Source organism: Tiliqua scincoides, chromosome 2 (assembly GCF_035046505.1).
Source record: "Tiliqua scincoides isolate rTilSci1 chromosome 2, rTilSci1.hap2, whole genome shotgun sequence".
NCBI lineage: Eukaryota > Metazoa > Chordata > Lepidosauria > Squamata > Scincidae > Tiliqua > Tiliqua scincoides.
Genome location: NC_089822.1, coordinates 132,678,332 through 132,697,344, shown reverse-complemented (window position 1 = coordinate 132,697,344; position 19,013 = coordinate 132,678,332). Strand labels below are relative to the sequence as shown.

General features: G+C 46.8%; 1 protein-coding gene across 3 annotated transcripts; it reads left to right on the top strand.

Annotated features, from left to right (window-relative positions):
• Nucleotides 1-2,883: 2,883 nt before the first annotated feature.
• On the top strand, nucleotides 2,884-18,721 carry LOC136640256 (17-beta-hydroxysteroid dehydrogenase type 6-like). 3 transcript variants are annotated; one of them, XM_066615239.1, is made up of 6 exons: nucleotides 3,040-3,112; nucleotides 4,000-4,117; nucleotides 8,449-8,766; nucleotides 12,047-12,305; nucleotides 15,069-15,232; nucleotides 17,122-18,721. In XM_066615239.1, exons 2-6 carry the CDS (start codon nucleotides 4,096-4,098, stop codon nucleotides 17,340-17,342), a joined length of 984 nt encoding a protein of 327 aa, XP_066471336.1. In that variant the 5' UTR covers nucleotides 3,040-3,112; nucleotides 4,000-4,095; the 3' UTR covers nucleotides 17,343-18,721. The 3 variants fall into 3 exon arrangements, with proteins under 3 accessions (XP_066471334.1, XP_066471336.1, XP_066471337.1); XM_066615237.1 differs by lacking the exon at nucleotides 4,000-4,117 and having other exon boundaries at nucleotides 2,884-3,112; XM_066615240.1 differs by lacking the exon at nucleotides 4,000-4,117 and having other exon boundaries at nucleotides 3,060-3,249.
• Nucleotides 18,722-19,013: the final 292 nt, after the last annotated feature.

Genomic DNA, 19,013 nt, shown 5'->3' with positions numbered 1-19,013 from the left:
TGAGCACTTCCTCTTGCCCTCTGACCTGTTAAGATGTGCACACCATGGCTCTGATGCCCAGGCCATCTTGAGCACACGGCATGCAGAGTGAGGCAGCTGTAGGGCCTTAATATCTCTGTTAGCTGAACCTCTGATCTTAATTAGATGCTGTAAATATACACTCAATGGAACTGTAAGTAAATAACTTCTTTTTTGCAACTTTAACAAGCCATTGCCTCTTTGTCTTTTTTATTGATTAGCAGTCAGCCTGGTGAGGGAGGTTCCCTGGGGTGATACACAAAGGGGGGGTTGTTGCTTCCCCCCAAAGAGGAAACTATTTTTAATTTCCTCCAACAAGAACAAGGAGTGATGCTATTCAAGCTAGTACTATTGGTAGGGAAATAATGAGACAGGAAATCAGATCTCCTGGAGCTGAGAACTGCTGTAGTTTTGGAGGCTTTAGAAGAGAGTGACCCAGTGTGTCTTTAAGCAGAAGCTGGGTAGCCTCTATCTGGAATGCTGTAGCTGTGGACACCCTGCACTGGCAGAGGGTTGGACTTGATGATCTTGAAGGTTCCAACTCTGATTTCTGTGGTTCTCCATGTGACATCCTGTGATGACTCTTCACATTATGTTGAACATTGCTTATAGTATGATTTCACACAGAAAGCACTGAGAACCAGAATATGTGTGTATAGAACAAGTGTGTTCTCTACTGAAGCCAGTGGAATAAACCTTCTGAAGCTGAATCAAGTTCAGTTCCAGAAATGTGTACATTTAGGCAGTGTGTATGATATTGTAATTTAAAGTTGCAATTTTAATGATGTGGGGGGTGGGACAGTGATGTGGGGCAGCTCAATGATGCATCACCACACACACTCCTCAGGTTCATTGCATGGGAGGAGGTCCATTATGGGGGGGGGACGCAAACCCTAGTGACACCATTGGCCAACATCAATGGATGTCAATGTGCAAGGTGACCCTCTCTCCCCCTGAACTGACATATAGGTCATGTTTCTAAAGGAGTCTAGTCTCCCCCTCCCCCACATCCTGGGAGGAAGAAGATAATCTCACTTTCTGTTTGCATGAAAGACAGCTTTTTAAGCCTTTCAATGTATCTCTTGTCTGCATTTGTATTTTGTATTTGCTCTTAGTGTATGTAACCTTTCAGTTATCTCTGAAGTGAAGTGACATCATTTACTGAAGTAACCTTTCAGTAATCCCTGAAGTGACATCATTATCACGAATATGTAAATATTAGGCCTTGGTTAGCATGTGGAGCCTGAACCAAAACTAAGTCAGTAACAGAGAAGTTGCCAGCCGTTCCTAGCTGGAAGAATGTGAGTAAACAAACAAAAAGATTGTTGTCTGTCTTTTCCGGCCAGCAGAGGAGAGACAACAAAAATTACAACCCATTGGAATGTAGCACCTTTGCAGACAGAAAGGGGCCCTATCAAGCTGATGAAATGCAGCTGTGGATCTCCAGTTGGGAGGGGTAAGAACTAGGAGGGCTAGCAACCAGACCCACTTCCAGAAGGTTCTGTCCTCAAAAGTTTCTGATTGGACAGTCTAAATAAGTATGAAGTCACCTTAGAACTATTAGCATAAGAAGTATAATAATGAGTGACCATGGGGTGTGTCCGGTTCTTCTTGGGCAGAGTTTTTGGGTGCAGCATCCTGCAGGCTTTGAGCTTCATTGTCCACCATGGGCATCTGGTCTCACAGGTAGCCTGGAAAGAGATCTACAAGAGTAACTGATCCAGATGAGAGATAGGGATTAATAGAGATAGCCAGCTGGCTTTATTATTTTATTGCTGATATGTTTCCTAGATGTTTATGCCTCTAGCATTTGCTGCCTTATGTAACCTTATGTACTTAACAAACTAAAATCTCTTTTACCAAGTTGTTTCATTGTCTGTTGGGGACAAAGTTTCAGAATCCTGCCTAGCTGTTCAGCAAGCTACCAAGTGCTCATTGAGGTCTAGTAACTTGAGGACTGAAGCTTTAATTGGAGAAAGTGCTCAGTGCCTGCAAGGGATAGAATTAAGCCTAGAATGTCTCAGTGTCCCTAGACTGAGGCACTGACACATACAGGGTGGTGGCAGTACTACTGAACAGGGGGCCTTGAGGGCTTTAGGGTTCGAGAACCAAAAACTCTGAGCACCGCAAACCCACCTAAGTTTGCAACAATCGTTAAGCAAGAAAATTTTTAACAATCCCAGGACACAATCCTAACCAACTTTCCAGCACCAAGATAAGGGCAATGCAGCCCTGGGTAGGCTGAGATTGAGGTACCCACATTATTTTGTAATAAATTTGTTTTGTACTGTATAGTTTGTTTCAGCATAGCCTGGGGCCCCTGGAAGCCCAAACCCCAGGGATGTCCCTGTCCTTGAGGCTTGCACACAGAACAATATTTAAGGCTTGGTGAGTGGGAGTGGGGTGGGAGTGGGGTGGGGTGAGGGTGGTGTGGAAACAAATGATTCTGAAACATTTCATAGGAGTATTTCCACTTTAATTCCGTTGGAGGGAAGGTGCATCTTGCAGCTAAAACAAGCCCACATGAATCTGTTCTGTTTCTTGATCATGCTCCTCTCTATAGCAGCTTCAAGGCTGGGGGGGGGGTTTCATTGTCAAAATAAGTGGGATGATTCTCTGACTATCGGCTGTAAAAAGTTTCCTGACTAGTTGGATAGGATTCCTGACTAGTTGGATAGGAAGTTGGATAGGATTCCTGAATCCTATCCAACTTCCCAGTGCTGGTGCAGCTACAATGCAGCCCTACAGTAAGGGAACCAATAGTCCTTTACTTTGAGGAGGCCTTTGTGACTGCCTCCCTACCACAGGATGCAGCACACACCCCATTGACAGGGCTGCACCAGCCCTGGAAAATTAGATAGGCTTTGGCCCTAGGGCTGCAATCCTATACACACTTTCCTGGGAGTAAGTTGCATTGAACATAATGGGGCTTACTTCTGAGCAGACAAGCATAGGCTGGTGCTGCAGATTTCCTGGCTGTGTGGCTTGTGAATTGCAGCGGGGAGGAGGGAGATGCAACGCAGGCAAAGGAGAAAGAGAAAGCAAAGCAGCTCTTGTCTTGTGAACAGAACAGTTCCGCAGAGTGACGGCAGAGGTAAGGGGGAGAAAGCAAAAGAGCCCCGCTGGTAGAGCTAAAGTGCAGAGAGGGATGCTCTAAAGTAGTCCAGCCCACTTTAGTGCAAACTAAGAGTCTCTCCCTGGTTGGTGTTAAAGCACAGCTGCATCGTCAAGGCAAGTTTTTTGTCCGACACAACTGCAGTTGTGTGTTTTGTGTTCCCTTTTGCAAACGATCCCTGATCGTGCTTGTATGTCTTTTTATCCTCTCTCTCTCTCTCTCCTGGGATGCAGCAGATCGCATTTGTCCAGGGCTGTGCAGCACTTTTCTCTCTGGGGGCTGTTTGGGGTGGGGGTGGGGAGAGTGCTTGTTGATTTTCTGCATTAAACCTGCACCATCATTACTTTAAAAAAAAAAGAAAGAAAATGGGGGGGGGGGAACAACCAGGCATAGAAATGCAGGCGTGGACCCGATCTTGGGGCAGCCTTGCTCAGGAGTAAGCAGCACCAATGGCTGTCCCAGTGCGTCTGTTGCCTATCCCTTTCCGTAGCTTCCTCTGCAGTTGTTTTTTTAAAGGGTTGTGTCTAGCCTAAAAGTTTTTAGGTTTCTCCTGTCTGTGGGCCTTTTTAAGCCAGAAAAAACTACTGTGTACCCCCTCTTCTCCCCCCCGTTGTGTGCGTGTATGTTTTGCTTCTGATCAAGCTTCTTTGGATGACTCACAAGATCTGTTTTCTTCACCCCTTGGTAGTGGGACAGCTGCAGGCCCCTCCCATGCATGTTTACTCATGAGGCCTCACTCCAAAGCAGTTGGAGCCCTTATGCAAGAGCGCCTGGGACTGCAGCCCATGTCCTTTCCATGTTCACTCCAGTGCAAGTCACACTGAGTGAGCAGTTCAGTGTAGCTGAAGGGTCTCCTCCTCCCGCAGGTGGATGGTGGGGGGCAGGCTTGTCCTTACAGCCCAGCTGCCCATTGCTGCTTAACAGGCCAAGCTCTGTGAAGGACTCAAGTGTGTCACAGGTGAATGCTTCAGGAACTCCCGCAAGGTAAATTTACAAACCCCTGGCAACTCTGGGTCAAAGGTATGGCTACAATCCTCTCCACAGTTTCCTGGTAGTACGTCCCATTGACTATAATGTGACTTGCTTCTGAGTAGACATGCATAGGATTGGGCTCTGGGGCTGCATTCTTCTCCACACTTTCCTGGGAGTAAGCCCCATTGACTATAATGGGACATTTTTGAGTAGACATGCATAGGATTGGGCTCACAGGCTGCAATCCTATGCACACTTTCCTGGGAGTAAGCCCCATTGACGATAATGGGATTTATTTCTGAGTAGACATGCATAGGATTGGGCTCACAGGCTGCAATCCTATGCACACTCTCCTGGGAATAAGCCCCATTGACTATAATGGGACACTTCTGAGTAGACATGCATAGGATTAGGCTCCGAGGTATTTTTTGCTCTCCCCCTTCTTCTGTCTGTTGATCCGTGTCCAGAAAGACACCCAAGCAGTGAATAGCTCACTTATTAGTGAATAGCTCCTTATGGACCACTTTTACTATTTACTCTTCAAAGTTAAGCTTTGTTTGTTTACTTGTATGCTATTTTATATTAAAATGTGTTTTGAGCCATTTGCTCCATTAACTCACATGGACTTTTTAAGCTCACATTTTAAAATAAAATGCTTTAAAATTGGGGCCCTGCAAAAATGTTTCCAAGGGGACTCTGCAGCTCCTATGGCTCACAGGGGTACACATTTGGCCCTTGTTGCCAATATGCAACATTGGACAGAAATGGCTTAAGCAAGATTCTCACCAGCTGCTGAAAGATGGCTGCAAGCTCCAAGATAGAGTCGGACACCAGGCCTAGATTTTTACCTCTACTTCACACACAGCTAATGTCCATAGCTGATTGGAGTGGTGAAGGAGGTTGTTGGAACACGTCCAGAGTGTTTGGAACATGCAGCAATATGTCCCTGCATAGATAAAAACCTAGAGCAGTGTTTCTCAAACTGTAGGTCGGGACCCACTAGGTGGCTCGCGAGCCTATTTCAGGTGGGTCTCCATTTATTTCAATATTTTATTTTAATATATTAGACTTGATGCTACCATGGTAGGTGACTGCATCTGGGGAAATGTTATAGCTCTGTATTTTTAACAGGCTACTATGTATATGCTTTTAACAATGATAGTAAGTGGGACTTACTCCTGGGTAAATGTGGGCAGGATTGCAGCCTAGGATTGCTAAAAATTTTCCTGCCTGAAGATGTCACTTCTGATCATAAGATCACTTCTAGTGGGTCCTGACAGATTCTTAAAAAAGAATCTTAAAAAGTGGGTCCTGGTGCTAAACATCTGAGAACCACTGATCTAGAGCCCTAGATAAATAACCTAGAACAGCCCCACTGGGTCAGGCCATAGGCCCATCTAGTCCAGCTTCCTGTATCTCTAGAGCAGGGGTCGGCAACCTTAAACACTCAAAGAGCCATTTGGACCCGTTTTCCGGAGGGAAAAAAACCACAGGAGCCACAAAACCCCTTTGACATCTAAAATGAAGATAATACTGCATATATAGTTTTTTTTCCACCTTTATGCTCTTATAGGTCCCATTTTTATAATGTAGCCCCCTCTTATAGCTTTTAGTTAGTTTTGTCATACATTCTTGTCCTGTGTTTTCAGACGCCTGCTCCTCTATGGTGTTTTGCCTGATTCCAAAGCCATTCTCCACCTGGAGAATTAGGCCCACTTTAAGCAAGTTAGCTCCCCTTCTTTCCCCCAACAAATGACCCTGGTTCTGCCCTGCAGTCCTGTTGGACCCCACCTCCAGGGTAGCTCGCCTGTTCAACCTACAGAGGTCCTCTCTCCTGCCAGCAGCCTCCCACCACTACAGCAGACCCTGGGTCCTCAGCAGGTCTTGGGCACAGCAGCCACACACCAAACTCCAGTGTCTCCAGCAGTCCATTAGTCACAAAGCCAGTCAGAGTATCCAGGGCAGAGTCCAAAGTCAATAAGCTAAGTCACAGTCCAAGATCAGATTCTAAAGTAAGTCAGTCAGAGTATCCAAGTCAATAAGCCAAGCCAGTCTTGCCTCCAACCTGCACTCCTTCTACAGCCCACACCCCCTTCCTCAGGTGTTCCTTATATCCCTGAGGGCCCTATTGCCTTCAAGTGGCTGCAGCTGTGCAGCACACTTTGCTGGATGCCCAGGCCTTACCCTTAAAGGGGCCACTGCTGACACCACATCTACCTCCTCACCAAATCTTCCAGGATTCCAATACATATGGTGGTTATGACATCTGCTTATCTTACATGGATACTAAAGAACTCCCCCCACCTTCTAGAGGCACCCTGCTGGAAGGAAAAAAGGACACAGACTCCAGAGGTGGGGAAGAGAAGAAGTCAGAGCTGGAGGGGGAAGGTGGGGGGGGGGCAACCACAGGCCAGCTTCTGCCCTGCCTGCCCGCCCTCACTCAGGCTGCAACCCTCTCACACTATCCTGGGAGTAAGACCCATTGGCTACAATGGGACTTCTGAGCAGACAAGTTGGTTGGAGCTCTCAGGCTGCAGTCCTCTCCACACTTTCCTGGGAGGAAGCCTCACTGACTACTTGTGAGTAGACCTGCATAGGAGGGGGCTGAGGCTGCAGCCCTCCACACATTCCTGGGAGGAAGCCCCACTGACTACAGTGGGGCTTACTTGTGAGTAGACCTGCACAGGAGGAGGCTGAGGTTACAGCCCTCCCCACCTTCCTGGGAGTAGCCCAGGGACTACATCGGGGCTTACTCTGGAACAGACCTGCGCGGGCTCCCACTCACCCGTCCTTGCGTTTGGCCTTGAGCAGGCTTCAAGGCTGCCATCCCAGGCACCCTTTCCTGGGAGTAAGCTTCATCCTCCGTAATGGGGCTTACAACTGAGTAGACACACATAGGAGCAGGTGCCAAGGCTGCCATCCCAGGAACCCTTTCCTGGGAACAAGCTTCATCCACTGTAATGGGGCTTACTACTGAGTAGACACACAGGATGTCTCCTCTGCTGTGGAGGAAAAGCCTCTCCTTGCACTGAGTGGGGACCTGCTCAGGGAAAGGCGGGCTGCAAGGGCTCAAAATGGCTGAGGAGGAGGGTGGCTCAGGATTGGCTGGTGGTCAGCCAGTGAATGGCCCTGAGCCATTCCAACAGAAAAAGCCAGGAGCCTGCTGGATGCTGATTGGCTGAGCCTGCTGGAGAGTTGGGGAAGGGAAAAACAGGGACCTTAAGCCTGCAGAGCGAGCAAAATTGGAAAGGGAAACCAATGCGGGACAGGTGGGGGTGAAGGGAGAAGAGGGCAGTGAGCTCAGGGGGCGGAGGGAAGCAGCCTGCACTCCCAACACAGGTGCCTCCTGTCACACTCTGCCACTTTCACCTGGAGGAGCCGCTGCAGACAGCTGAAAGAGCCACATGCGGCTCTAGAGCTGCGGGTTGCCGACCCCCTGCTCTAGAGGTTATTGGAGCTCGCATTTACCTAGGCTCTGGATTTAAGGTAGTGCTCATGGCTCCCCCCCAAACACTAGATTCACCCCTGCCTGAGAGTACCAAGAAGGCAGCATAGGGTATGATAGGATTCTTGAAAACAGAGGCTGAATTCATCATGCTGGAGGAATGTTTGTCTCTTGCTCTGTATCTGTACCAGATACATGAGATAAATGTTATGAGCTGTAAAACTACTGAATGAATGTAGGTTGTCCTTGCAGAAAGATTGCTGAGACTTTTATCTGCTCAGTGATGTTTAGCTAATCAGACAGAACAATGAATCAAGCAATTCCTGGTTCATATCCTGTCTTTGCCCTGCACAAGATGGTTTTAGGCCATTCTCATTTAGGCTGCAGTCCTGTTACTGGGAAGGAACTCCCATTGGATTAAAGGGGTACAAGAACCATGTACAAGATTGCATTGCTTGCAATTTGGGGATAATATGCCAGGTTTGTTGTTGTAAGGATGACAGCAAGGTAATGTACATTAAGTCCTTTGAACATCTGAAATACCTACTGTAATGCAAAGTATGGTTATTAAGCCTTTTAAAGTGCTTAAATGTCTTTTTATAATTAAAAATCCATTGAAACACAATTGTTCTCTCTCTGTAATTATCATCCCTCTGGTATGCAAGTATGATACTATGTATCTGGAACACTGAATTATAAAGCTGGTTTTGCCATTTTTGAAAAGTGGAATATGATATAAATATTTGTAGATTAATATTTGCAATCAAAGCTCAAGTGTCTACCCTCTCTTATAAGAAAGGTTTCTCATAAGAGTGTGTTCCTGCCTGAGAATGGCAGAATTACCTGGATTGCAAAGAAAAAACCCTTGCATTTTGCTTTGCATTATTGTGACACACAGCAAGCATGTGGCTGTATCTGGCTGCCCTTCTGGGGCTTTACTTCCTTCGTCGATGGTACTGGGAGAGGCAGACTGTGGAGAACCTGACTGAGAAATACGTCTTCATCACTGGCTGCGACTCTGGCTTTGGGAACCAGCTGGCCAGGCAACTGGATGCCCGAGGCTTGAGGGTGCTGGCGGCTTGCCTCACTCAGAAGGGAGCAGAGCAGTTGGAGAAGGCTGTGTCAGAGCGGCTGAAAACTACCATCCTGGATGTTACCAGCACAGAGAGTATTGAGGCAGCGACCGAGTGGGTGAAAGGATGTGTGGGGAGCAAAGGTACAGTGCCCGACTTCTTCCAGTTCTTTGAAGCTCTGGGGTTGAAAGTGGGGCATACTGAGTAGGGCAATGTTTTGTAGATTGTATAAAATCAGCTTATTAATCATCTCCCTCCAAAACCAAACTGGGTACAGCTATCTCATAAGAACATCTTTCTTTTCTCATTGGTGTATCTTCTAAGGTTGCCAGCTTGCCAGAAAATCTATCTGCCCTGCTGCTGTGTTTTGTATGTTGCTCTGTGCTTAACAATTGGTATGCAGGAATCCTCATCAGAAACTTTTCACAACCTGAAATATGCATTAACACCTGCCCATATCAGGACACTGAGCTACTGTTAAAGGTACAGGAAAGCAGGTAAAAGAAGTTGGCAACCCTCCTCAGTCCTGCGTTTTCCTCTCCTCTTACCATTTCATTGCCAGCTTGAGTAGAAGTTCATATTTGCTCAGCTTGAGTTCTGTACCTTTAATGTCATGACAGGCAAAAATGAAATAGATGCAGCTTTCCCTGCCTGGGCAAATATTGTTGAAAGAAGATGCTTGTTTTTCTATCTGCCCTGTAGCTAAAGACACCATGCCTGTCAGGAAGAAAAGGCAACAACCCTAAGGAAACTGAGTCCACAGCAGTCAGGGGCTTCAACAGGGGTGGGCCATGCTAATCTGCCATCCAGACCCACCCCTACATTCTGCTACTTTCAACCCCCCCCCCCCAATTCTGCTGCCCTGCCTATCCCAGTGCCAGTGCACTCTCCTACCAGTGCCTTTAACTTCCTACTCATGCTCCACTAAAGCAGCTCAATTTGGAGAACTTCTCCACTTCCAGCATTCTTTTCACTGGCCATGTTATAAGAATCAGTGAAGTTGGAGCAGGACATGATAAGCCTTCTTCATCCTCCTGGGCTCTTTCTGAGCACATAAGGATGGCACAGCCTGGCCATCCTCCTCTACCTTGCCACTTCCCCTGGTTTGGGGAGCAACAGCATGTAACTTGTATTGTATTGGCAACCTTCAGTCTCGAAAGACTATGGTATCGCGCTCTGAAAGGTGGTTCTGGCACAGCGTCTAGTGTGGCTGAAAAGGCCAATCCGGGAGTGACAATCCCTTCCACACCGGGAGCAAGTGCAGTCTGTCCCTGGTCTGTCTCCCTGGCTATGGGCCTTCCTTCTTTGCCTCTTTGCTTCAGACTAGAATTATATAGTAGTGAGTGTTGTTGTAAATGCTTGTCTCCACCAGCAGGGGGAGCTAGTGCGTGTTCAGTTAAGGCAGTGCTTCCCAGCATCTTCAACATTTCACTACACTCCCAGGTGCTGCAAATGCTGCGTGTGGCTCCTGGAAATGACTGGCAATGACCTAACCACCAGTTACTTCTGGGTTCAGAGACCACCGCAAATGGCCAGTTAGAGGCTGAGGGCAAGCAGGAGGACCTTTCCACGCATGCAAAAATCATGCACAGGAGCTCTGCCTGCTGAGCAGCCCTGTACTGACCATTTTCAGCTTCCCACATGGTCTCACTGCCGGCTGGCCAGCAGCCTGCAGATCCCTGGGGAGAACATCACAATGCTCCAGAGTGTTGTGATGGATGGTTTGGAAACTCCTGGTTTAAGAGCTTGTGGATTGCTCTCCTACTGTCTCTGTCCTTTTCTTGTAGTTCCTTCTTTGTGTAACAAGGACTGCAGTTATTCCATTGTCCCAGTACTTAACAGAAGTCAGGTTACTGTTATGTGTGACTGCTTTAATCCCTAGGCTTGTGTCCCCACTTCTCTCTCAGGGAACTCATTAAGGCAGTGGTTCCCAAATATTTTAGCATTGGGGTGTCCCATCTAAACAAAAAATTTCACTTTACCAGTCATTCGAGCCTCTGTGACTATAATGGTGATTGGGCAGCAGTGTTCCCCCAAATAGCAGGTTGTTTAACCCTTGATGCACATAGCCTAATCTGGCGTTTCTCAACGTTTGACCCCCACATTACCATTTTGCATGGAAGTGCATGCTTCCACCTATTGCAGTGATTTTCAACCTTTTTCATCTCCTGGCACACTGTCAAGGCACTAAAATGGTCAAGGCACACCATCAGTTTTTTAACAACTGACAAAGCACACCATGCTGCCTGTGGTGGCTCACATCCCCCATTGGCCCTATTAATAAATGGCCCTCTCCCAAATTCTCATGGCACACCTGGGGACCATTTGTGGCACACCAGTGTGCCACAGCACAGTGGTTGAAAATGGCTGACCTATTGGAAGTACCACCGGAAGTAGCTGGCAACTATGTCATCCTGTTACTTCTCAATTGGGAGGCCAGATGCAACAACACTAATAACAGGGTCAGGGTGGATGGAAGGGCTTTTTCAAGCATGCAGAAAGTGCATGCTAGAGCTCTGCCCACCAAGCCTCCTATTACTGCTTGTCATGTTGTTTTGCAGGTCTCATTGCCAGGTGATGGGAGTCTGGGGGTCCTAAGGCAGTGGTTCCCAAACCGTGAGTGGTGACTTGATTGTTGGCAAGTCATGAAACTGACAAGCTGATAGCCAAAAAGGAAAATGTATTGAGCCCTATGGAAGGTGACATACGTGCACATTTACAGATAAGTAGGTAAACATGCCTCAGTCCATTTCAAAGGGCAGGCTGAGAGGAACACAACACCACCAGAATAGTCCCAATCCAATGAACTCAGGCCCCAAAAAACACTCCAGAAGGAAGTCCCCCCCTTCAAGCTGACAAGGAAAATGTATTGAGTTTTGTGTAAAGCAAAACTGAGCCACATATACACAGTTACAAGTAGGCAAACGTGCCTCTGCTCCTATGGGAGGCCAGGCAAAGGGGAACACAAGGCCACCAGTACTTTCCCCATCCAATGTACATGGAGCTCAACAAATGCTCTAGAAGGCAGTTCCCCCCCCCCATAGTGAAAAGGATAAAAGCAGAGGTTTGAGCGGCTGGTAAAGTGAAACTTTTTTTTAGTTTTGTAACAGTGATTCTGAGACCATTTCCGGATGCTTCTGGACCTGGGCCTACTACCAGATTTTTTCAAAAGTTTGTAGTCTTGTGACATTTTCTGGAGAAACCTGATGGTTTTGGATGCACTCTAGTAATGTTCAAGGAGTTTTCTTTTGCCCTACAGAGTTTTGCTAATACTAACCTTTGGAAACACCCAGCTCACTACAAATATATTCAGATGCTTGCTTTTGATTATGATTTGCCGTTCCCCAGCTATACATATTTAGTGCAGTGCAGCTCTGGTTACACATTGATTATACATAGTAAGTTGCTGCCTCTTTTCCACAGGACTCTGGGGCTTGGTGAACAATGCAGGAATTGCGAATCCCATAGGCCCCACTGAATGGCTGACTAAAGATGACTTTCTGAAAGTGCTAAATGTCAACCTAATTGGTTTGATTGATGTGACGCTGCACATGTCAACCCTTGTGAAGAAGGCCAGAGGAAGGGTGGTCAATATGTCCAGCATCGCGGGGCGACTGGCTATTAATGCAGGAGGCTACTGTCCATCAAAGTATGGTGTGGAAGCTTTTTCTGATTCTCTCAGGTAATCTTCTACTGCTTCTAATGTCAGTACCATCACACTGCCAGGAGGTCCCCAAGTTTCTTTGGGGTCCAGGTCACTTCAGATCAAGATCAAGAGTGGGAAACCGATGATTGCTTTGGAGCTGTATTAACTGGTTTTATTCATGCATATGAAACGGGAAAATCAGTCATTTTTCCCCTTAATTTCTTTTACTAATTAAAAAAAATTAGTTCCCTGTCAAGCAGTGTGGTTTTGAGAGATAGCTTTTGTCATGTATATGGATAAAATAATGCTTCCTTTTGCTCACTGGGTTGGCCTCACCTGGGACATTGAGACAATTGACTATGGTCTTGCTTTTCCAGTTTGGAATTCAGAGGGCTGTCAGATGGTCCGCCACCATCTGGGGAGCAACAGCCCATCCAGTTCATGCTTGTTTCCTCTCATTATCATCATTCTACTTCAATTCTATTTCCATCCCCATATATACTCTTTAAGCACCACCTTCAGGTTCCAAAAGAGAACCTGTTCTGGTGGCCATTTCAGTGTGTGCTGTCAGCAGGAAAGCCTTGACTGCAGCAATCCTCAGCCACACCTGCCTATGGAGTCTTGTAGAAATTATCAAATCATAGCTAGTAGCACAGTAGGAGATGGCCTTAAACTAATGGGAAAGAAAAAAAAGTCCCCACTCCTGAAACTCCTTTCCCCCCCATCTCCACAAGTGTCTTCTTCCAGTCTGGCTGTGCTGAACTGGAGGATTCATCTGAAATCCTGGGGATGCACCACAGTATTTTGTTACAGGTCTGGGTTGTGTTCACGGTTCCTGAATGTGAAAACTGTGGATTCTCTCAGCAAACAAGCTAAGGCAGTGTTTCTCAAACTGTGGGTCAGGACCCACTAGGTGGGTCATGAGCCATTTTCAGGTGGGTCGCCATTCATGTCAATATTTTATTTTTAATATACTCAAGTTGAGGCTACCATGGTATGTTTCTGCATTTGAAAAAATGTTACAAATCCGTACTTTTAACAAGCTGTTATGTATATGCTTTTAACAATGGTAGTAAATGGGACTTACTCCTGGGTAAGTGTGGGTAGGATTATAGCCTAGGATTGTTAAAAACGGTTGTGCTTGATGATGTCACTTCTGGTCATGACATCACTTCCAGTGGGTCCTGACAGATAGTCATTCAAAAAAGTGGGTCCTGGTGCTGAAAGTTTGAGAACCACTGAGCTAAGGTATCTAACTGCTTGAAATATAATCATAATCCATGAGAAGAGTGGAGTTTATTCTTCAGAAGCACTTCTTATAAAGGCTGTGTTCATTTTTCAGCTTCTAGCACTCGAAGAGCTAGAGAGATTTCCCCCCTCCTTCTAGCACTACAGTCTCATTCATTTTTTACCTTCTGGCATGCTTGCCAGGCTAGCTATCTTTCCTGCAAGCTTGGGGATAGAAAAAATGGGGCCTCCATTTAGTAATGTTTCCTATTGCTCAACTCTAGGGAAACATCTAGTTGCAGGCATCTTGTATGGAAAATAGAGGAGGCTGTGGCGAAGTGCTTTTAAACTTGGACAGAAGTGGCCATCCAGTCTCGAGAGTTTAAAAGCATTATTCATAAATTAAAAACTTTAAGCTAACTTCCAGGGTTGGGAACTCGAGTCAGGTGACTAGAGTCCAAGTCTCGTAAATCAGTGTTTTTCGTTGACTTATTTACACTCAAGTTGCGCACATGGAAGACTTGGTAAAACACTTGCATCAAGAGCCCCTTGACTTGGCACTCAAGTCTATCTGTGTCTGGGTGTGCTTGCTTATTGTTTTTGTGGTGTGAAAACCTTGTGGGGCCAGCATTCTGAGCAGACGAGTAGCAGGGAAGTTCCAGCCAGGAGGCAGGGAAGGGTTAATATTTGCTTTTGCATCTGAGTGGGGGGGGAGAGGCAGAGGGGGACTCTCTTGCTCATGTATGATAGAAAGGAACTGATGATCATTGGACGAAGGATGAGTGGTCTGATTTGTTTCTTTAGATGAGGGAGGGCAGGAGGAGGGGCCCAAAGGGGTTTGTGCCTTAGGGTTGGCTGGAGAAGCCCAGGGAAAAAGGAGGCGGGAAAGGGGGGGTTCGTAGCAGTCTGCTTTCCAATCCCATGGTCGCTATGAGCTCTATTGTTACTTGGAGGGAGGGGAGGAAGTCCCATTGAATGACTGGCTGCAGTGGGACTACTACTCAGTAGAGCTGCCAAGGATTGGGTTGTCCTGGAAGGCTTCGCAGCTGCTGCATGTGACCCTCTTTCCTCTTGTCGCTTCTGTCCCTGCTCTCCCTCCCACCCCGTCCCGTCCTGTTTACAGATGGGTAGGGACAGCAGGGGAGTGACTAAAGAGAACTCCGACACACACACACACTCAGAGCCAGCAGCTGCCTCATTTTTTCCCCATGACTAACACATATATCAAAAGGTCTCGGCAACTTGGAAAGTGCCCCGGTTATGGCTTGTTTTCAAGTTGAGTTGCGGGGGGGGGGGGGTGAAGACTTGTGACTGAATTCGAGTCAGGGTGCACTGGATTTGCCCATCCCTGGTAACTTTAATAATTATAAGGCAGTTATGAAAAATCAAGTAAACACCCTGTACTGTTGACACAATTTTCCTTCCGTTTTTTAATGTATCACGTTTCTAGCATGTTTGAGACATGCTAGTGACTCCCAATTCTGACTCTTTTCTAGCTGAAAAATGAATGCAGCCAAAATGACAACTGTTGAACATCTTTCTGTTTCCTGTCCATCCTTTGATTCTTTCTAGACGTGAGCTCCGCCCATTTGGGGTGAAAGTAGCTATAGTAGAGCCGGGCTATTTCCGAACATCCATGACGGATGCCCAGTTCCATTTTGAGAAGCTGGAGCAGCTATGGGTCAGCGTTCCACAGGAAATCAAAGAAAGCTATGGCCAGAGCTACTTTGATCAGTGTGAGTTCCTGATATGGTCTGCGTGGAAGGAATGGGAGGGGTTTGAGGATCAGCAGGAGCTGGGAGGACGGAACAGTTTGTGTGTGTGCAAACAGTAGGATTTCCAAGCTACATTCTGCTTGGCATTTGGGGACACCTCTGCCAGCAGGGCCTCCCCATCCATTTGAAGCAGGGCTCTCTAGACCCTGGCCTGCGGGCTGGATCCAGCACTCGGTCTAATCCCACCCCAGTGTGGACAGAGCTTATTGTTCTGTGGGGGAGCCTCCATTTCACATCGTCTATCTCCCCCAAACTGTGTTCCGGCCAGCTGCTTCTAGGTTCTGTCACCTCAACAGGCTCTGCGCCCAAAATCTGGACAGATGCAGTTGGCTGGAGTACAGTTTGGGGGGGATTGGCAGCAAGGCAAGCAGGCTCCCTGGTGGAACGCTCTTTTTGCACCAGGGAAGCCTTTCCTTGCACGGAAGGACTGTTTGTCCCTTGATATTGATTCTGAGAAGAGAAACCCAGCAAGCAAAGCTTCAACATTGGCCTGTCATTTTGGCATGCTTGTGGGATAGGCAAAAAGCACACTGTAATTCCTAAGCAATTGAAGAGGCACTCTTCCAGTGCCTTGAATGGGAAAAGTAAGTACTGTAAATAACCAGAGTGGGGAGGTGTCAGTATCAGAAAAATTTAGAGGAGATAGAAAATTTAGAGGGAATGGAGAAAGGCACATCAGGCTCTCCGTTCATGGTGCCCTAATGTCTTGGAGCAACTCTGCCTGAAGAGTTTTTGAAGTATGGTTGCACTTGAGACCTCTGAGGAGGTGAACAGCTCCCTAGTCTGGCCCCTGGCAGAGCCCTCTGTTGCCGCACCTCACCCTCTCCTTGTATTTGGCTTTAAATGGCAGCTGTCTCCCTCCCTTGCTTGTAGGGCAGCAGTTCCCAAACATACCCCGGTCACAGCGCTCTTAGTGTTGCAGGAATTCTTTCCCAGTGCCCTGTCGCAGCGTCATCTCAGGAGGCCACCAGTACTCTGAGAACGCGCCTGCACGGATCAGTTCGGACTTATGCCACTGATATCACTGGCATAGGTCCAATTGGACTCATACTGGTTGCTGAGGCTTGCACCTAGGCAAGGAAACAAAAGTCCCCTTACCCCCAGGAGACCTCCAGCAGCCTCAAGTCCACCAAGGGGTGCGGTACTACCCATGCCAGAGCCACTGTGGGGATTTAGATAGGATTGGGCTGTTTGATATATCATGAACTATGGCGTGTGTTTTCACACTTTGCTTCCCCACCGCTCTTAACCCCCAAATCTGGATGAGGTGCACACAAATCTTGCTATCACTGGCAAGAGCAGGATATTTATTACCCTCAGAAGGGTATACTGGAAGATGATTGGCAGTGCTAAAGGAGGAATTAATGCAACTTTTGCCTTAATGAAAGCCCTGGATTGTAACAAATGTGTGGTCACAAATCCCATGTGGGTGGAAACTCACAGGTGTGACTCTTGGATGTTATCTCACGGAATAGCTGTATTTTGAGTCTGAGCCTCAGAATGTAATACCTGTGAGGCCCAAATCCTAACTAACTTTCCAGCACTGGCATAGCTGTGCCAATGGGGCATGTGCTGCATCCTGCAGTTGGGTGGCAGTAACAGAGCGCTCCTCAAAATAAGGGAATGTGTGTTCCCTTACGTCGGAGCTGCATCGCCTTTATGTTGGTGCTGGAAAGTGGGTTAGGATTTCGTGATGAGAAGGATACTCAAGAGATACGTACCAATGGCTGCTGCTGATTTTCAAGCTGGCAATGCATAAACCTTGTGATTAAAGTTAGGGCTACTGTATTTTCTGTAGTGCTGTTTTTGGCTGACAAATCACTTTCTGTCCCACTTTTTTTTAAACACAGATTGCAAGATGTTCAAAGATGCATTGGTAGCTCATTGCTCCCCAAATCTGTACCTGGTCACTGACTGCATTGCGCATGCCTTGACATCCGAGCACCCCCGCACTCGCTATTCTGGGGGCTGGGATGCCCAGTTCTTCTTCATCCCTCTCTCTTACCTGCCCACAGCATTAGCGGACTTTGTGCTGACACGGTCTTGGCCACAACCTGCCCAGGCCGTATGAAGAGAGTGAAATGCACATGTCAGGTTTGGGGGAAGGAGAGGTGATGTAATAGATGGATCTCGCCCTCTCTTTTTCCTTCTTTGTTTTTCTTTCCCTTTCTGGTTATATTATAATAAAGGACAATATGGATTTGATACCAAGCAACATTACTACCAGCTTCATATGCCAACATTAGTGAATGCCAATGTGCAAGATGACTCCCTTCCTCCCCAGAATTTCTGAGTACAAAATGGACAGTAAGAACAAAACACTACTGTCTGGCATACAGGCCATGTTTCTAAAGGAGTCTGGTCAAGCCTCAAGCTCTTGTGTACATGACCTCCCCCACCCAGCAGCGTTCATGTGGCTCGTGCTGCTCCCTGACCTGGAAGTAATTGCAGTACCTTAATAACATTGCCACAGTTACAGTTGGGCCCCAGCATCCCATAAATGGAACCCATGTGGATTAAGAAAACCACAAATACTTAAATCTGTGGTTATGCCTCAGGGGACCTCTTGCTCACGACTGGAGGTGCTCTCCAAGCATCTCGGAACACCTGTGGGGGGCCTTTAAGAAGCACTTCTGGTTTCCAGAAAAAACAGAAGTGCCCCCCCTCCATGATATAACCTGAGGGTACAGGTTGACTCTCAATGCAGCTGTGGGGGGGGCAGATGTGGCGCTGCCCCCATAGGCATGCCATCCAGGGTCCCTTGCCCCCATTGACCCCCCCCCAAGCACACTAGTGCCCCCTGTCACATATCTGGGAGGAAGAAGGTAATTCATTTTCTGTCTGCATGGAATAAAATTTTTTAATCCTGTCAGTGCATCTTAATCTGTACTCACATTTTGTATTTGCCCTTAGTGTACACAACCTTTCAGTAATCTCTGTACTTTGTGTCAAAACATCTGCATTTTTCCTGTCACAGTGTACCTACATTCTGCACATAGCCTAATTAAACTTCATTTCAAGATGCTAGCCACCCCCCCCAGCACTCCTGCTTAATGATCATTGTGCACCAGCATTTTAGGTGACACTGCTAAGCCTCTGAAGGCACCTTGTTTACCTACATCCTGATGAAAAAGAATTGCCTTGCCATTCACACACCATTAAAACAGAATGTCCCAAACTCTCTTTATTACTTCTTCTCCACTAACTTGCTCTTCCTCATTTCTGCATCTAGCAGCAGCCTCCAAAATCCTTAAATAATAAAGGATTTTGACAGTAAGTGTCACTCTTCCCTGGTACAACTCTTCCTATGTGTTGTGTCGGGACAAGGTTTACACATGCTGCTCAGAACTTCTGGATTCCTGCAAGGAAAGTCCTTTTCAAGAAAATAGTATACTTGTGCTTTCTTTATTTTGTATTCTTTCTTAATAAAGTTATAATCTTGCACTGAAAGTTACCTCTGTCAAATAGAGCTGTACTGTATACTGGCTGTATTATCTATGTATGTATTACAGTGGTGCCTCGCATAATGAAATTAATCCGTTCCGCGAGTCCTTTCGTTATGCGAGTTTTTCGTTTTGCGAAGCGCGTTTTCCCATAGGAATGCATTGAAATTTAATTAATGCGTTCCTATGGGCAAGAAAAGTCAGAACAAAGTCAAATTTGGTTTACAAAGTGTTTATTAAGTGCTCTTTAAAGGCATACGTACTGTACAGAGGATTTCAAAAACGGGGGGATGCTGAGT